This window comes from Buceros rhinoceros, unplaced genomic scaffold, assembly GCF_000710305.1.
Source record: "Buceros rhinoceros silvestris isolate BGI_N320 unplaced genomic scaffold, ASM71030v1 scaffold8837, whole genome shotgun sequence".
NCBI classification, from domain to species: domain Eukaryota; kingdom Metazoa; phylum Chordata; class Aves; order Bucerotiformes; family Bucerotidae; genus Buceros; species Buceros rhinoceros.
This window is the reverse complement of record NW_010422746.1, coordinates 47,936-61,316: the sequence shown is the minus strand read 5'-3', so window position 1 is coordinate 61,316 and position 13,381 is coordinate 47,936. Positions and strand designations below refer to the sequence as shown.

Sequence of the window (13,381 nt, the reverse complement as noted above, 5' to 3'; positions counted from 1 at the left end):
TCTCCCTTCTCGCTTTCATCTTTAGCTGCTATCTTAAACACCACGTGCTCAAAACCAGCGTGGCCCTCGTATAGGACATCTCCCCTGGAGGCTCCAATAGACTTGATTAGGGATGCGGGTGCTGACAGCGCATGGGAACATGTGGGAACAGAGGGCAGTGATTTTATGCTGAGCTGTGTTTTGTAATTTGTGGAGAAAGTGCTAGAGAGGACGCTGGGCTTACTGCCTTCTCCAGAAAACTGCTTTGGCTCTAGTTAGGTGCGCTGCTTCTTGACACCAGCGCAGGACTGGCTGGCAGCTCTAGCTTTCAGGGCTTGCTGTCTTCTCACTTCAGCAAGGCCATGGGATGCCCTGCTCTTGGGATGTTCCTTGTTCACTTCTGCAGTGGATTGGAGGTTGCCTTGCCGAGTTCCCAGGCCCCCCTGGGACTCGGGACTCCTTACTTCTCCTTACTACCTGTGCTGTCTGTTTTTGCTCCTTTGTCCTTTTGCTTACGCGGCACTGAGAAGCCGCAGTTTCTGAGGTGTGAGAAAAGCACACCCTCGTGTGCTCCAGCGGCTCCCTCTCCCCGGGCACGGAGAGCGGGACCACGCAGCCCACCAGAACCCCCCATGCCTGGGACCGGGGCGAGTGGCAGCAGCGGCGTTTTGCCTGTACGGAAGCTGCAGGATGAGGACAGGTCTGCAGAGGGAGCTCCCCATTTATGGCCAGGAGGGGAAATACCTCGTGGTCCTTGTAACACGAGTGCTAAGCTGTGCTCCACGCAGCCACTGCTCTTATCGCTGACAACCCAACGTCTGGCAAGCACGGCTCTTGTTATTACAGAGGATTATTGGCGTGTGTCAAACAAATAACGCTGCCCCGCTTCCAGCAGGTTACAAAGGCGCAGGTGTCGGGGCCGAGGACCTCAGCGAGCCCAGAGCAGCACCAGAGTGCTGAAGCTTGGAGGCTTTCCAGATTTTCAGCAGGTGTCTGAAGGAAGCAGCCCCAGTTTTGGTGAGAGAGGGGCTGTTCTGAGGCTATGGTGAGAGCTGAAAGGAGGCATTATGCAGTGAGTAGACAAGGGGGGGTGGGGACCAGAAATGAATGGGCACCAAGGGAGACACATCAGAGCAGATGGGACTAGGAAAGCTTCACCCGTGCCTCTGGACAAAATTCTGCTTTATGAACCAGACTGTGCTTGTTTGCTGTGTGTTGTATTCTCTGTGTGTGCACGTGTGGAATGGCTCCAAGGAAAATATGTTTATTTGCTCCGTTAGTGAAGAAAAACACCCATTTTCCAGTGTGCTCTCAGGATGCATCCCCTTTATGGAATGCTAGCGGGTCCCATTGGATTGTTTTGCCCTGTCACTGTTTTTGCCCAGGTCTGTGAGTCTCTGCTTACTCGGTGTCCCCACCCTTGCCTTTTCTTGCTGGTAGCTTTCAGGAGCACTGGGAGAAGGGGCCCTGATTTTTCGCACTATCTAGGCTTGTGGCAGGGCACCTGGAGGCTGCAGCTACCAAGGGAGTGGAGAGATCTCCTGATCCTCACAAACACACCTGTAATTTGCTGAGCCTTTCCCAAGCAGCAGGTCAGTAACATGCTGGGCTGGAGTAGCACAGAGTGGCTCAGCTAACCAGTGCTTGGTGGGTATTACCCATCTGGAGGGATGTAGGCCAGAGCCACCTTTGTGGCCAATAGCCTGTTACCGATGCCTAGTGAGGGAATGTTATGTTTAGACTTCAGCATACAGACTTAACCTCCCTCATCAGGTGTGCTATGAGATGCTTTTGTTTCATGATGAGACAATGCTTATTTGAGGACTTTTCATCTGACCAAGACTGGCAGTGCCCGTGCTGATGCAGTGCACAGGCTGGATGATTTGGTGGTGATTTGGTGTGGCCACTGTGTATCTTGAATGGTGCTACAGACAGTATTTATCCACTGGTTCCAGAAGGCTGGTGAGTTCACAGCCAGCTGGTACAATGCTACGTGGACATCTGTAGCAAACCCACTTCAGATAAAGTGTTAATTGCAATGTCTGAGACACAGCTTGGAATAATACCCTGATGCGTGGAAAAATGATGTTTGCTTTGTCCATAAACTGCCAGGGCCGTAATTTTTGATTATCCAACATCAAAATGTATCCCAGTTCTTTGTCTGTGGCCTCATTCTCTCAAGTAAGTTTAAATGAAATGCTGCTGCAGTTATCTAAAAGCTTCTGTTGAGTCTGGGTTGGATTTGTGTGACGGATGTACCCATTATTCTTCTGTTTTACGAGGGCAGCTCTTACACGGTGCTTTGTCCTGACTGTGGGATGACAGTGTAGACTAGTCAAAGCACATCCTGTTCCTTACGGAAACCTTGGGGCTGTGCTGGCTACATCTGTAGTACCACCTGGCACATAACTGGTGCAGGCTAATCACTGCATTCCTCCTCAATGAAAAGCTTGATCTCCCCTCTAGATCACTGATCTCTTCCTCTTCAGCTGTGCTCACCAGCCTTCTCTGACACAGACATGAATGGAAAGAAAATGAATGGGATAAATATCTCCTGCAGAACAGCCTCTTGTGTTGCTGCGTGGGACAGAAGAAGTTACTCCTGTCTTCTGAGAATCAGGTGGTTCAGGATATGCACACGCCTGTGTGCTGGCCAGGCAGGGACGGGTCTTTCTCCAGTGCTGCAGAGTTCACATGCCAGCACCAGGAGAAGTAAAACAGTCGCCATTTCCTCATCAGGGAGTGTTGTGAGTAAGCCATTGGGGTTCACAGAGCTGGTTATGTCAGGGGATTGGGATTCACCTTTTGAGCAGCTGGAGCTGTGCTTTCATTTGGGGCCAAGACATACTCACAGGAACCCACCTGGACATCTTATTGCCACAGTCATCATGTGTCTTTGGATCCCATCCCCCTGTTTATGTCTCCAAGTCAAGGAGTTGTGTGTGGCTGGACAGGGGATTCACACGTTTGAGGGAAATAGCAGCAGCTTGCTAAAAACTGAAGTTGGTGGCAGGATGGATAGGAATTAAACAACAAGTATACGGCTAATCAGTCTCAGATGTCTAACCAGGGCTTGTACCTCTTACCTTGTCTTAACTTGCAGAAGATCAGGAGACGCTCTCCAAACACAGTTTCATTCCAGCAAAACTCATGTTGTGCAGCAGCTGCGTCCACTCTGCCTACGCATGTGCGTCCACTCTGCCTACGCATGTGCGTCCACTCTGCCTACGCATGTGCGTCCACTCTGCCTGGAAAGCACTGTGATGTCGAGCGGTGGCTTGACATTCAAAGCTGTTCTGCTTCAGGCTGCAACTGTGCTCCAGAGACACTATTATAAGCAGGAGAAATCCCACGGACCTGGTACAGGTGAGGCTAGCAGCACGCTGTGGCCAGGCAGGACTGTCAAAGGAGCTGTACAGTCTATTTGCTGTGTGCAGACACTCAGTGGGGAGAATAGGGTTTGTAACCACTCTGGAGCTTACAAGAGCTTACAGCTACTGTTCAGGCAAAGCCAATTCTTGGCATTCGGCATCACAATCCATGGGAGTGCGGCTCCTAAATCCCTGTGTGGATCTAGGTGAAACTGAAGGGCAGGTCCAGCTGAGCTAATTTTGGTCTGTAGACAGCGCTTGCTCAGCGTGGACAGGAAGTCCCGCACATTGCGGTTCTGCCCTTTTGGGTCCTCTGCTGGCCACACAAATTTTTGAATTGCTGGTGCTCAGAGTTTAATCTCAATGGCAGAGATGAAGCTGCACACTTCAGAGCAGGTGTCTGGACAACTGAAAGCACCAGGAAGGCCAGCAGAGATGAATGCTGGGCTGCACTGGTTCACTCTCCCTCCCCATACCCGCAAATTCTAGTGTCTCCAGTTCGGTGACAGGCTGCTCTCCTGCCTTGCTGCCCATGCTGTGAGCAGGGGCAACACTCCATACATGATCCAGGTGCCATGGTTCCAGCACTTCCCCTGGCTCTGGGAGCTGAGGGCTGCATAGAGCTGGAAGTGGCTCTGCCTTGCCTGGGAACTGTCCCCCTGTACTCTGAGCCCCAGGCAGAGTCCCAGCTCAGCTGCTGCTTTTAGCTGCTGCTCAAATGTGGATGTGCACAAGTGCTGCCTTCAAAGGCAAAGGGGTAGGAGGTACAAGCGAGGCAGCCAAATTTGCCATGCCGCCTGTGCCCCTGTAGCCATGTCCTTCCTTGGTGCAAATGTGTCCCTGCCTTGGAGATGCAGCACTGAGCGTGCCAAACAGCACAGATAAGGGACAGATGTACAGACAAAGAAAAGGGAAGTGAAAGCTCCAATTCTTCCCTCTTTGACGCAGGTTGCCAGGCATGGCTTTGCTCGATCCCACCTTTGGGGATTTAGAATAGGAAAGATCTTTGAATACACCTCACAGTAGCTGACAGGGAGCTTTGGTCACAAATCCCCAGAGCGAATCAGCCTCTAAATCTGCTGTTGTGCATGGAAACATGCAGAGGGGTAATTTTATTTTTATTTTCAGTTCTTTGAAGTCCCCTCCTCACGCCGAGCTGGATGCAAGGACTAGACAAGGCAGGAATGGGGCAGTCAGTGCTAAGTAACCTAATGCACAGTGTGATTCTGATCAGCCTGAGATTTATTTATTCCCCATGGAGACCTCCAGTGGGTAGGACAGACGGACAGGGAAAAAAGGAAACTTGAAGGGTCTGGCAGGAGGTGGTAAATGGGATAGCGGGCCATCAAAGCCTGGGGGACAGAACTGGTGGGGGAGCAGAAGAGATCTTCAGCTAGGACTTTTTGATACGGAGTATTAGGACATGAAAGGGGAGGGAATGGCAGGGAACATGGGCTCACTAGTCACTTCAGCTGCAGCATGAAGAGGGAGAGCGGGGGCTGCAGGAACATGTCACGCTCACTCTCTGAGCTGTTTGAGTTGAGGAAGTTGTCCGCGGCTGAGTTTCCTTTCCCTCTCTGTACTATTGAAACAGGAAGCTGGTGAGCTGAGGCTGCCTGATCGCTACGCACAGACACAGTCAGCTCTGGCAGCTCTTGTATTGGCATTCAGGTTTCCTCCAGCTCCGGCGATGGATCAGTGCTGGTACCACGGCAACATCACTCGCTCCAGAGCCGAAGACCTGCTCTCCAAAATAGGCAAGGATGGCAGCTTCCTTGTGCGGGCCAGTGAGTCAATTGCTTCAGCATATGCACTCTGCGTGCTGTAAGTACAGCTTTCAACCTCGCGCTTCACGCGGACACTTTTGTCCCCGCTTGTGCAGGGTGTTACCCCCTGCACCCGCTCCAGCACAGAGGCAAACAGCCACTGCACCCACTGGGAAGGTGGGGCCCACACCAGAGCATGGCTGGTTTCACCTGACTGGGCCACCGGGTAGGGAAGGGTTGGGAGCAGGGCCAGGCTGAACAAAACCATATTCAGTTACTGCTGTACTGCTCACGCCACTCTTGCCCCGATTCAATAGGAGAGAATAATCAAAGATACTGCAGCTGTGCCCTCAGAGAAAATAACCCCTTGACCTCTTTGAGCCTGTTAAAAACTTGGGTCAGGTATTTACATTTAACAACACCAAGTAGGAAGCTGGTACCCTCCCAGGCACTTTTCTTGCTCTGGTTCAGTGTGCGTTTGACCCACCTGCTTGTACAATGCCGTGTCCCATTCAGCAAAAGGTTTGAAAGAGTTCCTGGAGCTGAGCATGATACACCTGGTGCAGCGGAGGTTCTACCTGCACCATTAACGCGGCTCATGGGGTAAATACTTCATGTGGGAAACTGGGAGAGGACAGAAGTGCTGGCAGCCCTGCCCCCCTGTTCTGGGTTGGGGCTGGGGACCTGACAGCAAGGCCTCCTGCCCTGGGTGCATGAGGGGCAGGTGTTATTCCTGGAGGCAGGAGTGCAGGCGCAAGAGGAGACTCAAGTCAGTAGGTGAGGTCCAAGGCATCTGCCCTTGCCTTACGGAGTGGCAAGACAGTTGCTCTCTGCTTAGAAGAGATCCAGAGACCCTCTGTGTCTGCCTGTCAGGTCCTCTTTGCTGCCACTGTGCAGCAGATTAACAAAATTTCATCCTCTCCTTACCCCACCTTAGATTACGAGCAGGTTTCTCAGTGTAGTTTGTTTTTGAAAGTGTATTTCTTGCAGTGGTGAAGGTGGTGGTGCTGCTGTTTATAATTCTGGTCTTAACTGCTTGTCTCTGAGGTCAGACTTCTGGTGACGGTACAGTCTGCTGCAGAAGATTAATCTGCAGAAAGGCGTGGGGCTGGGTAACTGCCCTGTGAGTGTAGGTGTCAGAGTGTCAGGGATCGGCGGCTGCGTAATGGGGGTGTTGACCGAGTGCAGAGAGCCTCTGTGCCTGCCTCTTCAGATGTTTGTAATAACGTGGGGAAGAGTTTTGTCTTTCTGGAGGGAGCAGAGTAAGAGGGCAGCTGCAGATGAATAGGCACGGGAGGAAGGAGGGGTAATCATGTAGCATGGGCTGAGGGACCAAGCTGCAAGTAAGGGAACATTTTACTGGAGTAGACTGTTGCTTCCACTGAGTGTTTTTAGTACGACCCCTTTGATTTGCCTTGTAATTGATACGTACACAATATTTTTGCAGAGTGATGGTGGAGCTTATAGAAAGGGAAGGTGCTGTAAAAATGCCTACTAATACACATTTGCATAAGTTTTTCCATTGTAAATGTTTATGCAGCCAAATCTGAAAGCCTTTTGTGACTTGAGAGACATGGGATCAGGAAATAGAAACAATATAATGACCAGGATTTTCTGAACCGGGAGCCAAAGGTTATGTTCTTAAATCCCTTCTGAGGTGGCTTGATTAAAGAAACAGGGAGCACCCAGCCTTGTCAGCAAGAGCAGCCGGATTTGTGGTGCGAAAGGATGGCATTAATTACAGTCTGAGAAATGCCACCCAAACTTCTGTCCGAGTACCTAACGAGCTTTCAGCTCATGCTGCTTTGCTGTTAGTCTGTGGAAGAGAAAGGGTTAAAGGTGGTGAATAAGTCTTTCCCTCTGAATGTCATCTTTACAAAATGGGCAGCTTTGCTGAAAACTTCCTCAGAGCTGTATCAGTTTCAGCTGTGTTATTGACTGGAAGGCGTTTGAAGTTGGAGCTCTTCAGTTACTTCTGTTTAAAAATCAGAGAGGCTGGAAACAAAGAGTGAGAGAGAGAGGGTAGTTGAAAGCCTGACTGCAAAAGGTTGAAAATGTCGACTGTGTGTAGACAAGGAAAACAAAAAAACCATGAAATTTGTTGTGAAAAAGAAGCATCATATGCTACAAAGCTCTAATATTTATTGGGCAGATCAGTCAAAATCCAGCAAAAGCACTTATTGCTATTATTATATCATAGAATAGAAACAGTGATTTTTCTGGAAGAGCTGCTTCAAGAAAATATGGCTTGTATAAATATAGACAAGTAAAGGAGGTGTATTTGCAGGCCTTTTCGGAGTGCCTGCCCTCCTCTGCTGAAACTCAGAGCAGCAGCAGCATTTAACTGAAACAGCAAAAGCTGAGGGAATGCTCCTCCCCCTGCACTGCTGTCCTCTGCTCTACTGGTCACACTGCCCCATAAAAGGCAAGAAGCAAAGCCATTTGCCTCCTCCGTTCTCTGCGCCTGCATCATTGGGTCTGCCAGTTTATTGACAAGAAACTGGCTCTCTGACTTACCTGGAGGGGAATGCCTGGATCCTGAAATCCAAAAGAACCTGCAGAGCGTTCACAGCGTGCTGCACCTGAACTGGTATCCAGCAGGTCTTCAGCTGGTGGTTCATGTGGGGATGGCTGCAGGATTAACCACGCTGCAGAAATGATGCTCGAAGGCTGGCTGCAGCTTTGGGATCCCTCCCAGGGGACACGACACTGCCTGTGAGATGCCACTTCCAGCTCTGGGGTGGGGATGGCCTCTCTCCCGGTGCACTAGGCACCATGCCTGCCATGGCAGTCCTGTTTAGGATTTCCAGGCCCTCCCAGGCTGCACTTCATCACCTGTGCATGAAAACAAGTACAGCAGGAGAGGAAAGAGAATATATAAGCCTTGTCCCCTTTCCTGCTCTGGCCGGTTGAGAGGACAGAGACAGGACAAAGTTCTTGGTGACGTGTTTAATCTGAGGCCGATGCTGTATTTACACACACACATACTCCAATCCAGACAGCCTGAACAGTGGCTGAGCAATTCTGAACTCAACCCTGTTTTTAGGGAGGGCCTGCAATGTGACATTCACTGGGACCACATAACTGGTCAGTCAGGACACAGAGGAGAGGAAACCTGAGGCTATAACTAGAGTAAGAGTCCCAGTCTTCTTCATCCACACACGCTACATTAGGGGACTGCTAAAGAGGGTTCCTGCTTTTGATCCTAGGAAGTGCTCCTCCCTGCTCCTTTCCTTGCTCTCCCACTGATCTTACCAGTCCTCAGCTTAACCCTCTTTACAAGTATTATGACAGCAGCCTGGTAAAGGCCTGTGTGATGGGGCACTTTCTGTGAAGGTCACAAGGAGGGTCCTGCTGTGATGCAAGAGCCATTGAGGTGGGGTTTTTTATCAGTTTCATAATCTCCACACACACAAATTTTCTCCCATCAGCTGCATGAGCAGTTCTGCTCAGCCCTGTTTGCATATCATCAGGAGGAAATGGTGTAAGAGAACTGCTTTGACAGATAAAAACAAACCCCATACCCTTCCTCGGGGCATACCCTCCCTCATCTGGTGTTGACTGCCCTGTGCAATTAGCAGTGCTGTGGCAATCCAAAGCAGGTGTGGCTTCCAGCTCTGTACGAGATCTTCAGCTGCGTGAATGAATAGGTGCCTGTGAAATGGTCTTGCTTTGCTTGGTGAAGTGGTACAGAGCTCTGAGAGCCGTTCTAATTCTTCTGTGTTCTTTGCATTAATGCCATCAAAAGATACAGGTTGAGGCGGATACACGACAAAATCCTCCAGTCACTCTGGAAAACTCAGCTATGGTTTATGAGTAATTTCGTTTGTGATTGCTCTTTGTGACTCCTTGTATAAGGATGCCAAAAATCCCGGTGATCTCTCTCTCTCTCTCCCTCTTGTGTGGAGTGATCCTGAAAGGCATGTGATGAATAGACTCACAACATAATTATGTTTTATTGATCTGCCTGATCTCTCCAGCTGTGGGGCTGACCTCAGCCCACATTTCATAATGATTCCACAGGTAATGCCGTGTTTCTGTTACAGCTGAGGGATTCAGTTTTTTCCTTTGAGAGGGAGGGGTTGAAACCAGCATTGTTTGCTGGCTTAAACTCATATTGTAAGTTTTAACAGAGTACTTTGCAGGTGACTTAAAATATTTGATCAAACTCTTGTTCACTTGGGAGAAAGGTAAAAATCTTTTTTTTTTTTTTTTTTTCATTTTGTCCACACTTGTTGGGCAAGTTCCACAAAGCTCAGCAGCTGCTGAGGAAGGTCATGCTGACCACGTCACAGCGCTGCTCAGGCTTCCCTTGGGCTCTTGTGCATCAATGTGGCCCTCCGCTGGGCAAAACACTCATCCATCCCCCCCTTAAATAAGAGTCTAATTGAATTTAGCTGGGACAAAATGTTCGTTATGGCTGATCTACAGTGTGCATCCACACCATGATAGTGAGGTGGGTTTTCATTTAAGCTGTTGTTCAGGTTTTGTGCATGCAAATGTGTCCCAGCAATCAGCTCCCTTACTGTGATTTAGCTGGAATCTATTATTTTTTTTCTGATAAAGTCAGTACACATACTAGTCCTTCAATTTACCCATTTACTGCTGATTTTGGCCCCGTGTCTTTTGTATTTCTGCTTTTTCATTCCTTCCTGAGACGCCCACTGCACTGACAGCTAGAGCCATTTGGTGTTTTCTTTCTTTCCGGCCAGAAGAAGAGTTGAATAACTCACTCTGAGGCTGATGCTGATACCACTTTCTGCAGTGACATCTGCAACCATGTCTCAGTGACCAGGAATGCTTCAGGTTTGTGTTCACTGACTCCAGGGAAAGGAAGAAAGAGAAATGTTTAAAATCCTTGTTCATGAGCCCATCTAGGTGTCTCGGGACCTTCCTTTACCTTTTCTCATGGGGAAGGATGCTATGGAACAATTCCCTTCTGGAGATGGTCTAACTATATCTCCTCTGATCTGTTCCAGGTTCCGGAATTGCGTTTATACTTACCGAATTCTGCCTGATAAAGAAAATAAGCTAATTGTCCAGGTAAGCCATGCTGTGCACCAGTCGGTCCCTCAAAGACGCACCCAAGACCACTCACTGCTTTTTTTCAAAGCAGCTCTAACACCATGAGAAAAAGAATATAATGGAGTTAAATTAATTCCCCTGGCAGCACAGTGCTAGTCTCCAGTCCGCTGCTAAGGAGGTTTTAGTCTCTGCTCTGCTGCTGTGGCTGTCAGCACACTCTTTAACATGTGCCTTTGATTCAGTGACACCGCCCTGTTTTGTATAACTGGGAACCACATCTCACGGAATACCTTTTTCTCTGAGACCAGCTTCTTATCAATACACCACGGATATTTTCAATCCAAAATTGCAGCACAATTTACCTACACTCAGAGAATGCAAACTGAGTTGTGGTCTCGGGATCCAGAAGGTACCAAGATTGAGGGCAGGACTTTTGTACCTTCTGTTTATTCCTATTCTGCTTCAGGATCCTGAACGAGCCACTTCCCCTTCCTGTACCACATCTCAGCCCTTGTTTTCTCAACAGAGATCATGAAACTTGGAGTGGGAAGCGTGGTCTCTTACAGCCCCAAGAAGTGGGCATGGAAGGCAGTGGGGGCTGTAGCCTACTCATCCTCTTAGCGCAGTCGGTGTTGCATGGGCAATCCCTGTAAAATGAAATGGAAATGCCGGTGCTACCCACATGCCCCAGTCTGTCCTGCTATTCCGAGTGGGTCTACATTCGTTCCTTCCCATTTCAGATGACAGTTAGCTTCCCACACCAGAAATATAGATTTCTACCAACTCCATGTGCAGCTCCCACGACTCACATGCACCATGTTATGTATGTATTTCCCGATGTACTTTAGGAGGACCACTTTTTCTTTGAGATCTGCACCAAAGAGGCAACGTATCCTAAACTAGAGTGATCAAGCTAGTGAGGACAGCTGAGTGCTAGCAGCTTTTTTTCCGCTGAAGGCTGTTGATAAGAATTGCGGATTGTGTGTCCTGGGTGCACACACCCAGCCTGGCTCCCTCGAGAGCCACTTGGGTGGCTCAGGCTTGAGCTGTTCTTAGGAGTCCCACTCAGAGGCAGCTTTGCACAAACACAGCTATTTTGCCACCAAGGCCAATTCCAGGCTCTCAGCGCTGTGCTCCAGAGAACTGTGTGCTCAGGGCCAGCCACCAACATCAGCACGGTGTCCCAGTTGGCCTCACCAGCTGCGTTTCCCCAGAGCTATTGAGATATCTCTGTCTCACTTGCCACAGCACTTCTATTTCTGAGGAGGAACTTACAGCAGGACACTATGCCAGACTTGACCTGGGTCTGTAGGCATCGCTATGGCTTGTCACCAAAGTTAACCTATATCTTCCCAGAGCACCAGGCAATGCCGTGCAGGCTCTGCATGCTATTAGCACAGGGGCCAGCACTCAGCTGGAACGAATAATGATCTGACTCCACACAGTGTGCTGCAGGCTGTTTGTCGTAGTACTTGATTTCCCCCCTTCATCTCATATCTCAACCATATTGTCCTCAATAATGTGTTTTGGCATGCTGTGCTGGTGTAATGTTGTGTTGTAATGGTAAGATTGGCGTCCAGAGGGTGATACCGTGTCCGTCATTATTTACAGCGTGTAGAGCAGCTGTGGTGATCAGGTTCTCATTGTGCCAGATAGCTCTCAAGTGAAGCACCCCAGGGAGGGAGACTGTTCAGAGACCCGAGGCCGAGACAACGGGAACAACTATCCAAGTCCCACAGCAGCTCTGCGGCAGAGCCAGGATGCAAGTCTGGCGTTGCTAATGATGTCCTTGCTCTTTGCACTGGCAAAGAGGAGGAAGGGAACTTGTGGAACCCCAACTCTGGATGGGTTTGGGGTGTGAGCTTGGCAGCTGCTTTGTCTTCTAGAAAATAAGCATAGAAATGATCTTATGTTGGCTTTTCACCTGAGGGAGGGGAAGGAAGAAAGGCCAGAGGTTACCTGCAAAGGCAGCTACACAACCCCACACTTTGCCCCTATGTGACCTGAGCTGGCCTCAGCACCCTGGGCAAGCCCTGGGCCCCTCCTCGTATCCCAGCTGCCCTGCTGGCACGGCGTGTGGGTGATGCTGAACACGCAGCCTGGCCTGCAGCCTCTTCTGGAAGGGCACAGATGTCACAAGTTACAGGAGGGGTTGAAATCCGAGTTCAGAGCAACGTGCCTGTGTGCAGGCAGCTCTCCAGAGACCGAGCGAGCTGCAGGCTGCTCCCAGGACCCGCCAGCTACGGTATGGTGCAGACTTGACGTGTAGTTCTCTACATTACAGCACAGCGTTTCCTGGTTTGTACTGGATCTGTAATTGTTTCTGCCGTGACAAAGGGCCCGTTTTCGTGTACAACTGTTCATTCGTCCACAGATCAGAGCACTCCAGCCATAAGAAATCTGTGTTTCTCTCTGCTGTAGCAATGGGCAGCCCTCACGCTGGATCGAAGTTTATGAAGAAGCAGACGATGTGACTGATGTCCATCAGATCAGACTTTCCCCGCCACACACACCTTCACCTCTTTTTACCTTCTAGTTCTCCACAGAGTACTCTGCAGGGTATTATTTACAAAAACTATGTCCTCATCCTCTCTGGGGAGGGGTTATTAGACTGCTGCTGGATCCAGACAGTGTTATTAGAACTTCATGGGATCTTTTGGAATGAAACTATTTGAAATCTACTAGATCTGTTAAGGAAAAGTGATCTGCTAGAAGTACACCCGAACTGTTTTACAAGAATCTCGTAGGATCTGTGTTGTGACAGTGAAGGATTTCTCTTGCTTCTGTGTGGTGGGATGCAGAGGGGCTGTGGTGGAATACCTTCGTGTGCTGGCTGCCAGGAGCTGTAGGTTGAGTATCAGGAGTAGGCTAAACACAGTGTGGTGTTAACTCGTGTTTGGAAGACACACCACCTCCCGCTTTGTGCTGCTTTATTCCAGGTCTGTGGGAGAGGCAGGAGAAGGGGACTGGCTGCTTCTGGCAAGAGGGAGATACAGTGAGAGTTGTAGTGAGGCTCAGAGCAAAATGGTCTCGTCTTGTTGGCTGCTGCTCTTCGTACGTTGTTCCAGCTGGGCCAGACTTTTTTTGGTTGCTTGTTTTTTGACTTTTGGATAAAGCAAAAACTGTTTCATGTGTATGAAAAGATCAGATTTTTGAATGTAGATGTTTGAATAGTTGTTCTGTGCAAGGACATAAAAGCTGTTGAATAGGAAGGAGTTATAAAAAATCCCATTAAAAGGG

The 13,381-nt window shown here is 49.4% G+C and overlaps 1 protein-coding gene across 1 annotated transcript in view; it reads left to right on the top strand.

Moving 5' to 3' along the window:
* Positions 1 to 5,040: 5,040 nt before the first annotated feature.
* The window catches only part of INPP5D (inositol polyphosphate-5-phosphatase, 145kDa), a gene marked incomplete at its 3' end in the record, with an annotated part of 53,183 nt that continues 44,842 nt past the window's right edge, over positions 5,041 to 13,381 (top strand). The window contains exons 1-2 of the mRNA XM_010140161.1: positions 5,041 to 5,174; positions 10,096 to 10,159. Of these exons, the coding sequence (XP_010138463.1) occupies positions 5,041 to 5,174; positions 10,096 to 10,159 (198 nt within the window). The remainder of the gene's footprint in view (positions 5,175 to 10,095; positions 10,160 to 13,381) is intronic.